This window comes from Elaeis guineensis, chromosome 9 (genome assembly GCF_000442705.2).
Source record: "Elaeis guineensis isolate ETL-2024a chromosome 9, EG11, whole genome shotgun sequence".
In the NCBI taxonomy this organism is placed as follows: Eukaryota; Viridiplantae; Streptophyta; class Magnoliopsida; order Arecales; family Arecaceae; genus Elaeis; species Elaeis guineensis.
Window position 1 is genome coordinate 40,279,577 of NC_026001.2, and position 21,558 is coordinate 40,301,134.

Sequence of the window (21,558 nt, forward strand, 5' to 3'; positions counted from 1 at the left end):
ACCAAAAAACAAGCAGCAATAGTTTCCATACAAAAAAAGAGGAGTTACAATACTTATATGCAGTTGCCAATCGTTATGTACCTTCCCATGTATCAAAAAAAATCATTAAGTATCTTCTATTATAAAGACAAGGCAAAGCAAAAGATCTAAAAAACCAAAAGCAGCTTGCAGGCATTGTATATACCAAAGCCTGATGAAAGGCTCCCAAGAGCCATAAGCAGAGCACGGTCATCACATACCACATAAGCAACATAGAGATCCTGGCAAAGTCAAATACCTTACAATAATTGTATGCAGTTGCCAGACATCGTATAACTGGCGAGAATGTTAATCTCACAACAAGAGTACACATGCTTGCTGCTGGGCCAGCAATGCAAGCATCACACTATTTGTACAGTGAATATGGATTGTTGCATAAGAGCCTAAGCATTTTATGAGCTGCGAACAGCTGTAACAGTAGAGACCATGGAGTCAACCCCACAGACATTGCGACCCTTGCAGATCTTATAGTACCCATCCTCACCCCAGTTTTCTCCCCAGGAGTTCTTTATGATCCAGTATGGCTTCTCCTTGAATCGAATAGGAGCATAACCAGCAGAGCCATAACCGACCAGGAGCACCCCATGATCCAAATGCTTCCCACATATGTACGGACATGACACACCACCAATGTATGTCTGCATAAAGACCGCATTGATACCGACTGCATGCAAAGTGATCACAGAGATCAACAACCATTAGCTTACAACACGAAACAACAATGGATAATATTTTCTATAGCCTAACACAGCAATTCACATCCCATGTGACATCCCATAGATATATCCAATCTGATCATTTTTCAACTTTCTCCCTGCTTTACCTTTCCTAGTCGTGAAATTAAAATATGATGTAAAGGTGCTTTCTACCAACTATAACTTTAATAGAACATTTGGAGAAACTATCACCTACCTGCAAGAGGGCCATGTTTCACAAGATTAGCAGCAATTTGATCCTCATCCATGGAGACGACACTGAAATTTTTAACCGAAGCAACAATCTTAGACTCATCAAATTTGCAGCGACCGCGGTCTGTCCCAGTATAAGGATAATCTTTCTCACGCTCAAGCCCCCCAGATTTGAGTAAGTACTCAAAGGCAGTTGTCATCAACCCACCATTGCATCCTGAGTCGCATGAATCAGGTTCAGATGAATCACACTGCAAAATGATTAAAAATGTCTTGCATGAGAGTAGAATTAATCATAGATCTTGGCCACAGATTTTTTATTCTAGCATTGTGATGTGTTAAAAAAATGTTTCACAGTGCACCCCACAACTTAGCCAAGCAGCCAGATGTCTTATTCAAAATGTTCTAAGCAAATTCATTTAGATCTTTTTTTAGTCTTTTCATGCTAGTGAAATTATATGAAATACATCAAAGGAACAAAGAAAAAAAATCATAAAGTTGCAAAATCATCCAAGGGATATTCTTCAGCCAACCATTTTAGAAAACATGCTCAGCACTTAAAAAGTTTCTGTTCATGGGTGATTCCCAAAAGTTAGCAGTTGATGGATGCTGGAAGTACCTCTAGGCTCTATTGCCTTAGAAACATGAGAAACTTTCTTGAAGATAAACTATAAAATCACATCAAAAAATATAAGGTTTGCTGAAATTGCTATATATAGCTCATCAAAATAAAAATATAATATTTTTTTAATTCTTTGGATGATTAAATCTATTGAAAATCACAAGACATTTAAGTTTTTTCAGAATATTTCTAGAATTCTAGACCTATAGAATCTCTTTTTCTTTTTGTGCAAATTATAGGACTTATCTGGTAAACTGATTCAGCAGTAAATCTTGATAGCAATATCAATTTGACCTCCAAACAGGGCTTATGTTGAAAAGTTGAAAGTTATTCAGACCTAAAGTTCATGGCTATTTTAAATTTTTACAGAATACTTTCATATACTACCTTTAAATGAATAAAATTGTGAAGGCAAAAATAGAAATGTAAATCTGACTGGCATTAACTTCATAAATAGAGAATGGGAAAAAGGTTGATGCTGCATTATCTACCAACCACTATGCTTTAACTACCAGGTAGGAATTCCACCAGGAAGATGATTGATTGTGTGGGTAAACAACACACCCAACTCAGGAGTTTCATTATTCGTCAAAACAACTTCCAGTACCAGACAAATTGTGCTTTCGTTTTCAGTGTCAGTGTTTGATGACCCAGATAAAATAGAAAGTAGAAAGACACCAACGCCTAAGACATCATAAAACCTGGGTTGATGAAATGGGATGAAAATCTAGGCATCAGAATCTCGAGTCAACATACCAATAAAGAAGTACCAATGCAGCCTGCCTATATAATGCAAATTGCAACAATATGCATGAAAAATTGACAAACATTTGTCACACTAAAGAAGTAAAGGCATGTTTCACCAAGAAAAAACAAAAGATTTATTCAAGAATCTCCTGTCACGAATTAAAAGTTGAGATGCCAAACCTGCAACAATATGAAAAGATTCAATATAAGATGAGATTCAGTACCACATTATTCAATGATTTCAGAATTGATACAAGAATAACGGTTAAAGAGAGCACACAAACAAAAAAATTAAAAGCAAACTAAATGAAGGATGAAATTCTCAAACCAGTTATTACAGGAGAAAGATATAATTTTACATGCAAGTGGGTCCTTAACAAGATCAATATCAACTTATGCCTCATTCAGGAGGACAAACAAATGATTAGGCTGAAGAGATATTTGAATTTGAACAAGCATCATTGGCTATCGAACAATGACAAATTATCTGATGTAAATTTATTGGCATGTGCAAATGAAGAAAAGAAATCGTCTTTCCCCTCACTTTATCTGCAGATACACTTTAACTTTCTGTTGAGTTAAGAACAAAATAAATTCTGAATCAAAAATTTCCTTTTAGAAGTATATGTTTGCCAATCACAACAGAAGGCATGTCTGTTATTTTCTAGCCACTTTCTGAGAAGAACAAGACATCTAGATATTGCTAGTTCATTTTACTAGGTATAAAATGTCTAGCTTCAGCTGTTTAACAAAAATTGGCCATCTGTAGAAATAATACTCCTGATTTCTTTGGTTGACAGTGTCACACTTGTACCCATCTTCCGTCAAGATTCTGATAGCCACTACCACATTTAATTATCTGATAACACAAAATTTCAGATGCCAATTTTATCAACCTTTTAGCAACAATAACAACCGTAGGTCAGTCAGTGTCCAATAAAATCATATCTATTGTTTACGACAGATGAGTGTACCATTAATGTCTTTGCAATCATCTCCTTGATATTTTATTTTGATCTCTTCAGACTTTATATCTGTTCGAATTCGAGGTTTGGGACATGCATGTGTGTTTCAAAACTTTATTTTCTAAACATCACAGTGGAATACAAGATTAAAATATTTTTAATCTGAATCATGCATGCATAAAAACATAAAACCACAAGGATCTAATTCATGTGCTGAAATTGACATATGCTGAAATTCAGATTGTGATCAAATCGCATACCTGTTTCGCAATCCTTTTCTTCGAATCTGTATCTGGAAGAAAAGAGATTTTCTTCTAGCCGCACAAATGTCCGGCCTCTACGGATATCCACTCAGGATTAATCTGAAAGTCCTCTTCAATTTGAATTTCTTCTCTAAGAAAATTCAACCTGCTAAATCTGAACGAAGCCTGGATCGCGATCAACACTTGATCTCTTTCCTTGATCTTTTTCTTTTCCTCTTCTCTAACCTTTCTCCCTTGCTTTGTGCTGCTGCTACAACCTTGAAACCAGCAAAGAAGAAGACGCCCAACAGCTTGGACATGGAGAACTTGGGACGTCCCAAAAGATGGGGCATGTAGGACGCCCAAGGGAGAAGAAAAAGGGAAAGGAAGAGAGGGCGTGGGAGACTCCAAAAGGTAGGCGTGGACTGCTGGTTGGATGCTTTAAGGACCTTAGGGGAGGTCCCTTTAAATAGGCATGAGGATTGAATCCTATTCAATCTCATAATACAAGTCCTACTTACATTGAGTTTCCTAATAACTTAAGTTATCCAATTTACTTTAGGAGACCCTTTAGGCGCAACAATTGGAGCCCTCACACCCCAAAACATACCCAAGAGACACCCTATATAAGATCAAAAGATCCTCTAATCATAGGACACGCCCAACTTGATCAAATCAAGATGGCACCCAAGATAAACTATCAAAAAAATTAATTAAAGACTTGCACCCTAAATTCAATTGATCCAAAACTTTAGACACTCAACAATTGAAGTCTCATGAATCTAATTCATGTCGGTTATTAGCAGGTAATTAAGTTTGAATTATCTTATCAAATAAGAAATCCAAACGGAAAGAAGAATTGGATCCAACCATGTGCTAGCAAGGTTACCTTGAATCCAATCAGATTTCTTTAAATCTAATTGACACTTCATAAGCTCAATTGCTTATTCCAAGCCTAATCCCTTTATTATGTGACCCCATAAGTTCAATTTTATCTGATAGTGAGATATACAATGATTTCTATCAATATATCATTGAACTCTTTTTAATGGGTCAGAACAATTCCACTCTAACTCACCAAAGATTGTCGATCCTTTACAACCCCAGTGAAGTCTCATAATCCACCAGTGACATCTAATAGTATGTAGTGACAATCCAGTAGAACTGAAATGAACCTCTAAGTATAGTTAACGTGCGATTTAGTCCCTCTATCGTGAGTCCCGACTTGATGGCAGGTCATGGATAAATCATCAAACCTCAACATCAGTCATATGATAGATTCAACTAGCTCAAGTCCAGTTGTGATTTTTATGAAAACTCTTTTCCATCAATCACACTACTATGGCAATAGATTCTTGAACTTAGCCTCTCGGATCCCATAAGACTACTCTCTATCAAGGTTGATAGATCCCATCTTGATGTGCATCCTACTCTTATAATGGACCGACTGTCGCCAACATCCATTACAAGAGCTCATTGAAATCTATGTCTATGTATCAATCAAACTCCAACAACCACACTGTGAGCAACAGTACAATCTCAAGTTAAAGAACCATTCGCACAACTACAGTATCGAGACAATCATTGACGATTGAATAGAAATTCAAGTGACCTCTCGTATGGTCACGCTCAGTACTAGTTCTCTAACAACTACCCGCACTCGTCGCCCAGTGTCTTTACACTGTAGACCAAAGACTCATCTATTTCGAAAGAAGCGATCTGTGCGTCAGTCTATCTGGATCGATCACCGTCTGCATGATAATCCTATGACCGGAAGCATTTAAGAATCAAATTCACCTCTAATTCTCAACACCTTGAGAATATGTATCGAAGATTAATTTCATGGACGATTCAAAGACCATCACACTTGAATGAAAAACAAATTTGCCCTTCAATATATTAAGTACACAATTGTGTCTTAGATTTATTACAATGCGTCAGCCATATTGACTTCTAGAACATACATCTAACGATCTCTCGTTTGGACTAAAATTAATTGGCCACAAATCTGTCTCATCTTCTCAAGATGGACTTACATTTTCGGTTGGCTCTACTTAGTCAACAGATCTATCACGTTGTATGTGGAGTCTACTTTTCGCACCTCGACATATTTTTTTGGAGATAGTCGCATATAATGTGATATCGCCGCTCAATGTGCTTCGATTTCTGATGAGACCTCAGCTCCTTAATAAGTGCTATGACTCCATTGTTGTCGCAGTAGAGTGGTACAGCATCCGATGTCATAACCCCAAGTTCCGCGACGAACTTTTTGAACCAGAAGCCTTCTTTTACAGCATCCGAAGCAGTGACACACTCAGCCTCCGTGATCGAATCCGCTATGATGGGTTGCTTGAAACTCTTCCAGCTAACTGCGCCACCATTGCAAACGAACACATCCTGACGTAGACTTTCTATCATCAGAATCAGACATGAAATCTGAGTCAATGTATCCCACGACTCGCAACTCAGAATCCCCTCCAGAGATCAAGAATAAATCCTTAGTCCTTAAGTACTTAAAGATATCCTTCACAGCTATCCAGTGCTCCTCGTCTGGATTCGACTGATACTTGCTCGTGACACTCATAGCAAGAGCAATATCAAGTCGAGTACATAGCATAGCATAGATAAAGCTCTTTATGACTGAAACATAAAGAATCCTACTCATGCACTGTATTTCCTCAGATGTGGTCGGACACATCGTCTTGAAAAAATTAATACCATGCCTAAGAGGTAAAAGTCATCTTTTGAAGTTTTTCATGCTGAACTTTTTCAACACTTTCTCTATGTACAGCTTTTGTGACAGGCCTAACATCCATTTAGGTCTATCCCTATAGACCTTTATTCCAAGAATATAGAATGCTTCCCTTAGATATTTCACAGAGAATTTCTTAGACAACCATCTTTTGACCATGGTCAGCATGGAAATATCATTCCCAATAAGGAGAATATCATCCACGTACAATACGAGAAATGTTATGATGCTCTGACTAATCTTTTTATATACACATCATTCTTCTTCGTTTTTGATGAAATCAAACGATTTGATTGTCTCATCAAAACGATGGTTCCAACTCCGAGAAGCTTACTTTAATCCGTATATGGACTTTTACAGCTTGCAGACTCTGTGATCACCATCACCAGATGTAAAACCCATAAGCTGCTCTATATAGATATCTTCCTCAAGATATCCATTTAGGAAGACAGTTTTCACATCCATCTGGCAGATTTCATAATCATAATAGACTGCAACAGCAAGTAGAATACGGATAGATTTCAGCATGGCTACGGACGAGAAAATTTTCTGGTAGTCAATGCCCTCACGTTGAACATAATCTTTAGCCACAAGCCTAGCTTTATAGATCTCTATCTTACCATCAGCACCTATATTCTTTTTTTAAATCTATTTACACCCAATGGATACAATACCCTCGGATGGATCCACTAAGATCCAAACTTAGTTCAAGTGCATTGAGTCAATTTCTGAGTTCATGGCATCTAACCATTTCTCAGAATCGATGTCAAACATCGCCTCGTCAAAGGTATTAGAATCATCACCATGACCCCTATCTCCCATAAAGAATATTTTCTTTACTTCCTCCGTAAGCATACCCATATATCTCTCAAGAGGTCGGGAGATCCTGCTAGATCTACGAGATGGTAGAGGAACATCTAATATTAGCTCATTAACAATGAATTCCTGAGGATCTATAGCTCTTGGCTCTTCAGAGACCTCTTCGAGCTCAACTAACCTCTCACTGCCACCATCCTGGATAAACTATTTTTCTAGAAACATGGCATTCTGACTCACAATCACATTGGGGTCTTATGGAAAGTAGTAGTATCCGATAGATTCTTTTGGATACCCTATAAAACGAGCTATTACAGATCTATCCTCTAACTTATCCACCATCTGTCTCTTGACATAGACCGGACATCCCCACGTCTTAAGATAACCTAGACTCGACTTCTTACCGAATCATATCTCATATGGTGTGGTAGGAACAGATTTTGATGGAACCCTATTCAACAAGTGAATTATGGTTAACAAGGCATGTCCCCAAAGATATAAGGATAGATCAATGAAGCTCATCATGGACCTGACTATATCCAATAGGGTCCTATTCCTCCTTTCGGATACTCCGTTAAGCTGAGGTATTCCAGAAGGCATCCATTGAGAAACTATGCTGTTGTCCTTAAGATATTCCAAAAATTTCTTACTAAGATATTCACCTCCTCGATCAGATCAAAAAACCTTAATAGATTTATCTGTTTGTTTTTCTACTTCATGTCTGAATTTTTTGAACCTTTCAAAGACCTCGGACTTGTGTTTCATCAGATACACATACCCGTACCTAAACAGATCATCGGTAAAGATAATGAAGTAGGTATAATCACCCCTGGTCTGCACATCAAATAGCCCACACACATCAATGTGTACCAGAACAAGTAACTCAGTAGCCCTTTCCCCATATCCTACAAAAGATAACTTAACCATTTTTCCTCAAAGACAAGATTCGCAAGCTGGATACGACTCTGGGTTAAGAGAGCCAAGGATCCCATCCTTCTTCAGTCTGTTTATCCTGTCATCTCTAATATGACCTAGTCTATGGTGCCACAAATACTTCTGATTAATTTCATCTCTGAATCTCTTTTGACCTATGACACTCACTATTTGCTCGTAGGTTCACATTCGCATCAATATGCAAGTGATAAAGACTGTCAAATAAAAGAACTCATACAATCAATTTATTTCATAAATAAATAGAATAAAAATCTTTATTGAAACTAATTTCAAAACCTTCCTGCGTCAGTACAGACACGAAAATTAAATTCTGACTAGCTACAGGAACATAATAACAGTTCTTTAAATCTAATCTAATACCAGACGATAATCGAAGAAGATAAGTGCCAATGGCCTCTGCAGCAACTTTTGCTCCATTGCCGATCCAAAAGATCATGTCACCTTCCCTTAACCTCCTACTTTCTATCGGACCCTGTATTAAGGTACATATATGAGCACTCGAGCCAGAGTTTAATACCCAACTAAAAATAGAAGAAACCGTAAGGTTAGATTCAATTACGAGTATACCTTCAAAAGGTTAATCATCCTTTTTGATCTTTAGGCTCTCCAGATATTTTGAACAGTTCCTCCTCCAATGACCTTCAGCATGATAGTGGAAATATTTTCTTTTTGCTTCAGCCTTACTAGAAATTTTCTTCTTTGGCCTACTCTCCTTTTTCTACTTCTTAACGGATTTTGCCTTCTTCTTCCCAATAGACTTTTTCTTGAAAGAAGTCCGCTCCACAGCGAAAACAGTGCCCTTGAACTCTTCAAGGTTCCCTCCGTAGTGACCAACATGTTGACCAATTCGGGTATAATACAATCGAGCTTATTCATATGAAAATTTATAATAAATTGACTATATGAACTCGTAAAGGCTTGAAGGATCAGATCCATCTACAATTCCTTTTATATTTCTAACCCGAGCTTCCTAAGCTCCTCGATGTTCTTGATCACTGTCATACAGTGCTCATGGACTGACTGTCCTTCGCGCATCTTCAAATTGAAGAGTCTTTTGGATACCTCAAAGCATGCTGTACAGCTCTACTCACTATACAACTCTTGCAAGTGAGTGATCATAGCCCTAACGGTAAGCATATGCTCATGCTAGCTTTGTAACTCGTTTGACATAGACACTAGCACATAACACTTAACCCGACTGTCTTCATCCGTCCACTTCTCAAAAGCAACCCTTTGCTCAGTAGTAGGACGGTTTGATAACACTATGGATTTCTGATCGAGTACATGATCTATTTTTTCTGATGTCAAGACAATCCCGAGGTTTCTGAGCTAGTCTTTGTAATTTGTACCGGTCAAACGATTGGTTTCAAAAATACGAGCTAAAGGATTTGAGGCTGACATTATTTAACTGCGAGAGTAGAGATTCAAGTTAGACTTTTGTACTTAATTGTTATTTTTGCTTCTAGAGACTTTAAGATGGAAACAATGACTCCTAATTTATCGGATCCCTCCACACCCTGAGAAGAAAACGAAAATCCTAACGCGATAAAGAATTCCTAATGGGTGCTACAATCCCACCGATGACATGCACCTCACCTAACAGTTATTGGTAATATGCACACCGATGCATTGGCAACTCTTTGCCCAGATGCTTTTCTAAGCATATTATAGCGACTTGGTCTCTAAGTCATGTAAGCTCACCTAACAATTATTGTCCATACTTTTTAGTTAAACCCGACCCACCATTCACAAGCAGATGCGAGACCGTCATTGGATCCCTCACCTAAGAGTTATTGAGCCCAACCCCATCCTTACCCTGGAGCAACTCTTTGCTAATAGAATGGTTGCGTGTTCCCGATACAACTGAACTACTGACTAGCCGAGAACAATCAACGCCGGTAGCACGCCTGCACATCTACAACGATGGAAAACTTATAAACTTAATATTTGTGGAAAAGTTTAGATTTAGATCTCATCTAATCAGTCATCATATGACCGATCTAATTGGTATGGGCTAAACCAAACCACTAAGCAACCTTATTGAAGATCCAATCTTCCAAATTGATCAGGTAAGTGGAGATCAGTGGGATTCCCCTGTTGCTTTCCTTAGACACCAATAAATTGACCAGATAAGCGAACGGAACCAATTAAATAATTACGTCTCATTAATTTGCCTTAGACACCAATAGGTCAATTGATCCAAATAGGTTAACTTAAGCGAATCAGGCTCAAACTGTCGAACCAAATTAGGTCCTTAGGTTAATCGATTTTACATATGGGACTCAATCAATTTGATCAACAACAATTGTATGATCATTTAACTTAATTGATCTGATCTTAGTCAACACTTGACTCGGTTCAGTCAATTACTTAATCGAATTAAACCCATATGACTTAAATCAAAAACCTTAGATGCAATCCTATTACATGACCTAATTTTTGATTTTTCATAGCCAAAACCCTCATACACAAACACAAATTTTAGATTCTAAAATCAAATTTCAGATCTAAATTCTCTGTATGAAAGTAAATTTTAAATCATGAAAATAATTTTCAGATTTAACATATAAACATATATCACATATATGTATGTAAAATTCAGATTTAAATAAAATTCAGATCTACTACATGATATCATATATCTCATATACTAATCATAGATCATATCAAAAGTAAATTTATGATCTAAATATGCAATCATATATCACATATATGAATCAAAATTCAGAACATATAAAATTTCAGATTTCATGCATGCATCTATGTATCATGTAAACATGAACTAGAACTCTTTCTAGATCAAAATTTAGATCTATGCATGCTTTCACATATCAAATATATGTTATAAAATCAAATCTAAAATTAAATTTCAGATTCTAAAATTCATCTATACATCTCATGTATCAAAAAAAAATCAGATTTTGAAATTCTTTTCAAAACATGTATGATAATTTCAACAATACGAAACCCGTAGCTCTATACCACTGTTGGAATTCGAAATTTGAGGTATGCATGTGTGTTTCAAAACTTTATTTTCTAAACACCGTAGCGGAATACCAGATTAAAACACTTTTAATCTGCATCATGCATGCATAAAAATATAAAACCACAAAGATCTAATTCATGTGCTGAAATTGACATATGCTGAAATTCAAATGGTGATCAAATTACATACCTGTTTCGCAATCCTTTTCTTTGAATCTGGATCTGGAAGAGAATTTTCTTCTAGCCGTACAAGTGTCCGACCTTTACGAATATCCACTCGGGATCAGTCTGCAACAACCCTCTTCAATTTGAATTTTCTTCTCTAAAAAAATTCAGCCTGCTGAATCTGAACAAAATCTAGATCGCGATCAATATTTAATCTCTTTCCTTGATCTTCTTTTTCTCCTCTTCTCTAACCTTTCTCCTTTGTTTTGTGCTACTGCTACAACGTTGAAACCAGCAAGGAAGAAGATACCCAACAGCTTGGACGTGGGAAACTTGGGACGTCCCAAAAGATGGGGCATGTAAGATGCCCAAGGGAGAAGAGAAGGGAAGAGGAAGAGAGGGCGTGGGAGTCTCCGAAGGTGGGCGTGGACTGCTAGTTGGATGCTCTAGGGATCTTAAGGGAGATTCCTTTAAATAGACATGAGGATTGAATCCTATTCAATCTCATAATACAAATCCTATTTGCATTGGGTTTCCTAATAACTTAAGTTATCCAACTTACTTTAGGAGACCCTTTAGGCGCCAACAATTGGAGTCCTTGCACCCATTATTTCACACTCCAAAACACATCCAAGGAACGCCCCATATAAGATCAAAAGGCCCTCTAATCATTGGACACGCCTAACTTGATCCAATCAAGATGGCACCCAAGATAAACTATTAAAGAAATTAATTAGAGACTTGCACCCTAAATTCAATTGATCCAGAACCTCAGACACCCAACAATTGAAGTCTCATGAATCTAATTCATATAGGTTATTAGCAGATAATTAAGTTTGAATTATCTTATCAAATAAAAAATCAAAATGAAAAGAGGAATTGAGCCCAACCATGTGCTAACAAGATTATCTTGAACCCAATCGGATTTTTCTAAACCCAATTGACACTTCATAAGCTCAATTGCTTATTCCAAACTTAATCTCTTTATTATGTGACCACATAGGTTCAACTCTATCTGATAGTGAGATATACAATGATCTCTATCAATGTATCATTGAAACTCTTTTCAATGGGTCGGAACAATTCCTCTCTAGCTCATCAAGGATTATCGATCCAGAACAATCCTAATGAGCTCTCACAATCCACCAGTGATACCAAGCAGTATGTAGTAACAACCCAGTATAACTGAAATGAACCTCTAGATGTAGTTAACGTGTGATTCAATCCCTCTATCATGAATCCTGACTTGATGGTAAGTTATAGATAAATCGTCAAATCTCAACATCAGTCATATGATAGATTCGATTAGCTCAAGTTCAGTTGTAATTTATATAAAAACTCTTTTCCATCAATCACACTACTATGATCATAAATTCTTGGATTTAGCCTCTCGGATCCCATAGGACTACTCTCTATCAAGGTTGATAGATCCCATCTCGATGTGCAGCCTACTTCTACAGTGGACCAACTATCACCAACATCCACTACAAGGGCTCATTAAGACCCATGTTTATGCGTCAAGCAAACTCCAGCAGCCACACAGCGAGCAGCAATACAGTCTTAGGTCAAAAGACCATTCACACAACTATAGCATCGAGACAATCACTAACGATTGAATAAAAATCCAAGTATCTCTCGTATGATCACGCTCAGTACTAGTTCTCTAACAACTATCCACACTCATCGCCCAGTGTCTCTACACTGTATATCAGAGACTCATCTATCTCGAAAGAAGCGTTCTGTGCGTCAGTCTATCCAGATCGATCACCATCTTCATGATAATCCTATGTCCGAAAGCATTTAGAAATCAAATACATATCTCTAATTCTTAACACCTTGAGAATATGTATCAAAAATTAATTTCATGCATGATTCAAAAACACATCACACTTGAATGAAAAATAAATTTGCCTTTCAATATATTAAGTACAAAATTGTGTCCTAGATTTATTACAATGTGTCAACTATATTGACTTCTAAGACATACATCTAACAATATCTTAGCAAACTGCATACAATTTACTGAACAAATTAACCTGCTGCATGTCCAGCAGAATAATAAATTCATTTTGGACATTGAAGTGAAAAAAATGTAAGGGATCACTTTATCTCCACGATCATCTGAGGATGATCTTGCTTCAATTCCATAAAAAGGTCTCATACATTCCAAACCTTATACAAGATGCTGCCCCTTCCACAAAATTTAGATATTGGAATCAACATGTCGCCGGGTCCAATGTTACAACTATGATCACACATATAACTACAAGATTACACAGATAAAATAGAAAATATTACCATATGCAATATCAAAGTTGTACTTGAAAGAAAAGTAACCTACAAGCCAATTACATGTATGATGCAATGGGACTTTTCTTTGTAAACTTCCAACTTATGTAATGATATTTTTTATTTGATAATGAAATGAGGCATTTGATTCATCATTTTAGCTGCATCTTACTATATCTAAGATTATGATAAACCCCAAAAATTAAGACAATGATTTTAGGAGGCATGAATGGGTCATACCTGTAAGACCTAAAATTCTAAAACGTTAATCTTAAATATTCTTAGTCGTGGAAGCATTGAGTCAGGAATCAATGTTCCGAAAAGATTGGCATATTTTATGTATACTCGATGGAGAGGATAGCTGATCTCATTAGCTATTTATATGGGGACACTAATACAAGAATATGGATGCTCATTTAGAAATGAGTCCACTGAATTGACTCGCTAACAAAGAACATCTAATGAAAATCTTACTTGCATGTCAAAAGATGGTTCTCTAAGTGGGAGTTGTGCAAGTGATCTTCGATCTGAGATAACCATGAAATCTTGTATACATTAACCCATATTTTGGTTCATACCCAAACATGACATTAAGACATATACAGGATGTTCTAGATACGATGGAGTGAGTATGAAGGTTGTGAGTCGGTCAATAAGGAATCGATCACTCCTAGTAAGAGAAGATCGCATCCTGGTATTTTCATCACTAAATGACTCAAAAAAAATCTTTTGACCAAAAGTGAGATGGAGATTAGAAAGAGTTTCTAATGCTACATCATTAGAGTCATCACTGATTGATAGAAAATCGATAGAATATGTGTTTAAGTTTGACATAATTCCATACTCATGAATATATTCGGAATGCAGGGATGATCGAAGGATTGAATTGCATGATAACTGACCACTGGAGGATATATTTGGTATTTTCACCAAATTTTAGTCATGATACGTTGCTAAACGTCAATCTTGACTTATAGGTTTGATCGAATTAAAGAGTTTAATTCGATCGTCAATTAGAAAAGATTCTAATTGTTGAATTTGGATTAGCTCGTTTTGGACCTTAATCGATTAGGAGTCTAATCAAATTAGGTTAACTTGCATTCGGACCTACTGCTAGCTAGATGTGGAACCCAATGGATCACACATATAAGAAAATTGGCCAATGACCCTTTTGATAAGGTTGATTAGAATTTTAGATCCAATCAAGATTTTCGATAAGCATGCTAGCACGTGTGAAAACCTTAGTTCCTTAAATCAAACTCAGATTCAGATCGAATCTTGCTTTCTGATCAAACCAAATTGAGCCATGAGCTAATTTAGATTTGGATCCGGGTGTGGCTGCTTTGGAAGGAGCCACGTTACCTTGTGGGACATCCTAACCAAGAGTCTAAGCTTGGTTGGACTCTTGGGGCGCAAAAGGGAGTGGGCGTGCGTGTCTTGGCGTGAAAAGAAGCAGAAGAGTCCTTCTGCTTTGGTTTTAAGACGTGTGTGGCAGCCCACATCGCCCTCCATCCTCTTGCACATATCTCAATGTATAAGATGTGATTTTTCTAGAACTTATGCATGGAGATAAGCATGGAAAGAAATCAAGGCAGCGCACGCACAGATTTGGACTAACGTGTCTCCTCGCGTTTGGAGAGTCATTCTGCTGATCAAATTTGATTTAAATGGAATGCCACTTATCAAATAATGTTCCTCATTTGATTTACTTTTATATGGATATTTATCTGAAATTTTTTCAGATATATCTCATAGTCAAATGGATGCTAGAAGCGACCCCTTGTGTGCGCGTGCGCGGTGATAAGAAAAAAGGGTGGACGGATGCAAATTTAAATCCTTCTGAAGGAGGCCTCTCCTCTTTCCTTATCTGATGTTTTGAAATCAAAATTTAATCCTCTTGCCACATGGCAACTTCTGAATTTTTCTAATTTGAGATGAGATGCGAAAGCATCCCTCCTCAGACGCACGCACGGGTGATTTCGGGTGAGAAATCAGATCGACGTATCAGGCAAAAGAGTCCTTCTGTTTGAAGACTCTTAAATAACCTAATATGTAGATCATATATGGCTTTTAAGATGGGCCCCTCTGATGCCTATAAAAGACCTTGCACACTGGATGTCCGAGACATTCCAATCTGCTTTCCATTTTTTCCATATACTTCTCCTTTCTTTCTTACATCCCCTCTTAGTCTTAGGACAAGACTTTGACATTTAAGACAAAGCCTAATCAGGTCTAAACAAGGATGGGGAAGGTCCTAAAAGAAGAAATTCAGAAGTTTAGAGAAGGTTCTAAGAGGGCCAAATCAGATTCTTGGAGAAATCTGATCAATACAAGACTAGTCAAGTTCTAGAGGCTAGAACTCTTGAAGTAAAATTCAAAAAGGAGCACCATCCTTGGATCAACTTCCGTGTGGATCACCATTAGAGAGCGAACACTTGGGCACCTGATGGAAACTCTTCTGGAATTGGGATAAGCATTACAAATATTCTTCTTATCCAAATTTATTTTAATTATACTTTGATTGTTGTAGTCAAAGATTCCTGAGCATTAAGGTTTCGGTGCATTAGGTGTTTTGAATGAAAATTTTAAATATCTAGCTCTTCCGCTGCACCACCAGAACCCAACACTCTATAGCCAACATATGCTAGTTGACTGTCCCCATATGAACAAAATTCCCTAAGTTTACAACACAATGTCCCCATAAACTCCATACAGCACTCTAACGGATTCCAGCTACACACATGAAAATCATATCCAATTGCTCATTTAAGAAGAATCTAGTAAGAGGAAATTAACAATAGGACATTTAGGTAAAGGTAACAGATTTAATTAATTCGTATTAGATTTGATTTTTCAATATTGGAGGATAGGAAATATCACAAGACAATATTTCTAAAGCTGTTTCATCATCTACATAACATTGACAAAGTACTTTACTGTGTGCTACACTTTAGTGTTACAATTTGTTAGTGATTTTCAAAATCACTCTTGATTTAAATATTCAACTGGTAATAACATTCACCAACTGGTAATGCTTTCAATAATCTTAGCAAGCAACAAGACCACATCATGAAATATAAGATTGTTCATCTGCTATATTTAATTGTAATAGAGATAATGCAATAAGAATGATGGGAAAAAGAAAAACACTAGCAAGGCAACAGTATTTTGTCTTCCAAAATGCTTCAAAGAAATAAAAGATTAGCACCATATAGAACTAATATTATTGTTATCAAAACCATGCCCCTAATCCAAAATACAAACTTAACTAAAGTATACAACATGCACTGCATTACTCAAAGAATTTTTGGAACATCCGTCCCCAAACAACCTCTGTATCCCAATGCCATTATGACAGAAAATTCCAGGGAACAACACCTATCTCATTACTGAAATAATCGAACCATTCAGCACCCTTCAAAGTCTGGAACTTAAGAACATGAGAAGTATCCATATATATCATGCATGTATAAATTGGTGACACATGTCAACACATACTCTATGAGCTGTAAATTAGCATCCTAGTATAACTGACTTCTGAATCAATTAGTTGGAGGAATAGATGTCAATGATGGCTATGTGATATCAAGAAGAACTATATCCGGAACTAAGACAAACAAATTAACCTCAACAGGCATTCAACTTAAAGAACAAGCATTTGCCAAGCAGAAGCAATTAGTTGCCAAGCAATTAATTCTTAAATAATTGAATCAGTAGGCATCAAATATCACTTGTTTAGCTTATTTTTCTGTTACACAAAGTGATATGAAATCATCGTACAGGACCTGACTTGGATCTAAGGTCCTGCTGTGTAAACTTGTAAATAACAAGCAATGCCAATCTTAGCCCAAAAAAAAAAAATGCTTGCCCATCTGAACAGCATTGGCTTCTGTTCTGTTTTAAGAGAAACCAGAATTAAGAGAAAGAGCAGGTCTTGCTTAAATTAAAGTTTGTCTGATATCTTAGAGTGGAAAAAGAGCAGATCTTGCTTAAATTAAAGTTCGTCTGACGTCTCAGACCATGGATACACTAATAAGCCGACCACTCTTACTGGTGCGCCAGTCTCCACGGCCCAGTTGTTGGGCTACCTACAAGCCTGATATTTCCCCACCCACATTAGCCCGCTCAAACACTACTCTAACATCCTTGAACTTCGAATCCACATAAGAAACCCTAGCTTCAAAATTGATCTGCCAACTCCTTTTATATGTGTTGAAATTCTTTCAAAAACAAACATCCTTTTTTTTTTCCCACCACAAGATGACAAGACATAATCTGCCCATCAGATAATTATATTAACAAAATTTCAAAATATTATAGCCAGAAAGAATAAATCAAAATCAAGTCATTTGGTAAAAAAAAGAATCATAAATAAAAACAAGGAATCAACCCAATCTAACTCAACATCACGATAATAATTTTGAGGAAAAAAAAATCTCAAGAATAAAAAGGAGCGGAGAGGGGGTTATGGGGAGGAGATGTCAAACCTCATGGTCGCAATCAACGAGCTGCTGCTCGCTGAGGCTTTCCAGTTGCCCGGTGGCCAGAAAGTTCGCGCCTTCCAGAGCCCCTGAAGCACTGAAAGACCAGCACGATCCACAGGAACCCTTCAAAAAGATTCAAAAAAAAATCACAAAGAGAAATACAATTAAAGCGACCAATCATCAGGAGCAAAAAGAAGAAGGGAAAGAAAAAAACAAAACAAAAAGGCAAATCTGAGGGACCGGGGGAAAGGGCAAGGGCCGTACCTGATCCTTGACGCCCGTGACGGCACCGTGGTCCCTCCAGTCGAAGTCGGTGGGGAGGTTGTTGGTGGGGAGGATAGGCGCCTCGTGGGACGAGGCCAGTGCCCGGCGGAGGCGCCGGCCTCCGCGGAGGCCGAGGTAGGTCCGCCGGAACTCGGCAGGGGTGAGGTCGGAGAACTTGGTGATGCCGTGCACGGCGGTGGGATCCATCTTCTGGTGCCGCCTCGCCCGCCGCAGGTTCGCCTTGAACACCGAGAACCGGTAAGCGTGCTCCTTCTCGTCCGCGTACGACTTTCCGAACCGCCGGAGGAAGCTCGAGAAGTGGGCCTCCGCGTTCAGTCTCAGCTCGTCCTCGTCGGACTCCGGGACAACCTGGACGATCAGTGGATCGTCTTCGGCATCGGATGGCCAGGAGGACGCCACGGAGGCGGAGAGCGCTACTTCGACGAGGAGGAGGAGGAGGAGAAGGAGGAATCGGCGATCCATTGTGATGGGGTGGCTCTTTCTCCTTTGCTTTCCCGTTTCTTGATAAGTTCTCTCCTCCACTCCCCCTCTATCTCCAGAGCCGACTGGTGTTCCCCTGCCTCCCCCACCTATATCTCCAATTGCGTGCTTTCGTTGGTGTGGTTTGAACCACAGGATGCTCGACACGTGTCCCATATCCCTGGGAAATATCGATGCTTTAGGTTTTCCTTCGTGCAACTTGTAATCCAAGTCTCCAACGCAAGCACGGCCCGGAGCTGTTTTGATGCTGTTTGATGACGCGCCGTGCTACATGAGATCCAAATACACGGTGGGCCCCGCTAGTTTGGTAAAATGACGATGGTATGGTTGGTTTCCGACCTGAGCACGTGGATGACGGCCACGTGTATCCGGTAGCCTCCCTTTGTATGATCTATCGTACTGATCTCCTTAAATTTTTGACCAAGTTCAGAGATCGAACGGTCAGCAAGATGTGGATGAGATGAGCCTTTTCCCGTGTGGTCCTAGGTCTCCTGTAAGCTGGTAAAGCGTGCACGGCTGAGGAGCCTGTTAGGTTGTCCTGTTTTGATCCTACGGTTAACAAAGGTTCCGTGCGACGTAGTTAGCTTGTATATTATATATTTATTAATATCGCATCGACTTATTCCAAACCTGCCAGCCTCCCGTGAACAGCACCACCTCCCTACCGTCACGAGGGTTGAGAGTTATGCGGAAGAATTATACAAATATGGAAAACTAAAATTCGAAAACAATACTCTTTGCTTTGCAGTGCACGATTGACCTCCAAGTAACCACGTAGGCCATGTGCTTGAATGGCGGGCTTTCTTCACTCAAGAAGTTTGTCTGGCTGCCTTTGATTGTTTTAACGGTTGGCGGTGACGGGATCAGCTTTCTGGCGTCATCTAGGACGAATTTGTTCGTGGTGTTACATTTTCAAGGCCTAGGTCATTCCGTTGCTATCAAGGCGCATTTTGTTTAGAACGATGGCCCAACATATTGATACAATCTACGATATCAAGTGTCTAAAATATTTTTTTATAAAAAAAATAAAAAAATAATTATGATAGATAATGATGTTTTGCTACTATATTAATGAAGAAATATAATAAATATTATCTCTAAAATTCAGTCTGACGAAGATATTGAGCTAGCAAGCGGCAATCAATCATGCCCGACCAATTTGTCGAAGCAGAGGAAAAAAAAAAACTAAAGATAGTCAGAGTCGGTCCTGATATTTTTTAGGCCTGGGGCCAAATAAAAAAAAAAATTATTAAAAATTGATATATTTTAAATATTAATTATTCATAGCAGATTGAAAGAGGAGGATTGAAGAGATTTACTTGACTTTTTGACGGATTTTGATCTGATTTTTGACGTCCAAAATAAGGAAGAATCACCGATGGACAGCAGAATAGGATGAAAAGATCGGAGACGGAGGAGGAGGCGGGGGAGAGGAGCTACAGATTGTGAGAGGGAGAAGACGTTTAATTTATCCAAAAAAAGCCGTCGGGGTGCTGGGACTCGGGAGAGAAAAAAGGCGTTTGGTTTATCCAGACAAAAAAAAAAAATAGGGGCCTGGGGCGGTCGCCCGCTTTGACCCGCCCCAGGGCCGGCCGTGAAGATAGTGAAATTTTATCCGACAAAGGGTCCTTTGATGCTTAAATCAAATCAAATTTGTAGGAACAATGGAGATCTAAAAAGGCTATATAGAGTGGAATAAGAGAGAGAAAGCATACCTATAGGTCTTCTAAGTCTTGTATATATAGTAGATTGGGCATATAGTTGTTATCCCGCAAAAAAAAAAAGACATGCAATAATTATCTGGATGATAATTGTTCCACGTGCAATTATTATTAATGTATAAGATGAGCTATCCCACAATGTATTTTGTAAATACGCAAAATTATAACTGTCTAATTTAATGAGCTTTAATCATCTTTAATACGATTTGAATGACATATGACTTATAATTACTGGTCGGCCGGCTTGCGCATCCTTATTGGCCAGTTGGCCTATTTGTTTATTTTGGTTGGCTTTTTTTGTCAACTATTTTGGTCAACTGTAAGTCGGAGAATTCGAGCCACATCAATAGAGTTACTGAAAAAAATGGAGATCATTTGATAACCACTATGTTGATTTATTGGTAAAATATTTGGCAAAATTGGGGATGATTCTATTGCAAATAATAAGGAACATAGACTAGTATCAAATGAGATTAAGTGGTTTTTATATTGTCAATATATTTCAACTTTAAAAATGTTGCAACCAAAGATTCATGGCTCGGCACATGAATTATTATCAGCTCTAGCCCATAGGCTTTACAATTTTGTCCTTCTGGATTCCAATCTAAAAGACACTTCATGTAAGATAGGTGGTCTCTTCTGATACAAGCCAAAATTTTCTTTAACTCACAATCGATAGATGGTCCCTTTTGATATAAGCCAGAGTCTCTTTTAACTCACAACCAATATAAAACTAATGATATCCTCTCTCCTATACCATAATATAGCTTTCCAATCAAAGTGGAGTCTATGTATAGACAAGAGATGCCCTCCTTCTTATTTTCTCCTTATTTTTACTACACTCCCCCAGCAAAGAGGAGAGTCTATGTATGAATGGGATGTGTCCTCCTCCTTATTTCTATCATAGTTTGTGTATGGATGGAGATGTCTTTTTCCTTATTTTTTTCATAGACTCTCCAATCAAAGAGAAGTTTGTGTATGGATAGGAGGAAGCCCATAGTTGCAGGATTGGTCCCCTTCCTGGCACGCCGCCATTGCAACCAAGAGCTCATGGCTCGGCACGTGAAGTATTGTCTTTTCTAACCTATCAGCTTCATAGTTTTT

General features: G+C 38.0%; 1 protein-coding gene across 1 annotated transcript; it reads right to left on the reverse strand.

Annotated features, from left to right (window-relative positions):
• Window positions 1-258: 258 nt before the first annotated feature.
• Window positions 259-18,904, reverse strand: LOC105036083 (cysteine proteinase 1). Its single transcript, XM_010911822.4, has 4 exons — window positions 18,233-18,904; window positions 17,972-18,091; window positions 952-1,198; window positions 259-703 (listed from the first exon to the last, which is right to left on the reverse strand). Exons 1-4 carry the CDS (start codon window positions 18,887-18,889, stop codon window positions 432-434), a joined length of 1,296 nt encoding a protein of 431 aa, XP_010910124.2. The 5' UTR covers window positions 18,890-18,904; the 3' UTR covers window positions 259-431.
• Window positions 18,905-21,558: the final 2,654 nt, after the last annotated feature.

Coding starts and splice junctions, on each gene's coding strand:
- LOC105036083 (XM_010911822.4), bottom strand. CDS start 18,889: ATGGGACACGTGTCGAGCATCCTGTGGTTCAAACCACACCAACGAAAG. Junction 18,092..18,232: donor TCACGGGCGTCAAGGATCAG/GTACGGCCCTTG, acceptor ATCTTTTTGAAG/GGTTCCTGTGGATCGTGCTG. Junction 1,199..17,971: donor TCGTTGATTGCGACCATGAG/GTTTGACATCTC, acceptor ATCATTTTGCAG/TGTGATTCATCTGAACCTGA.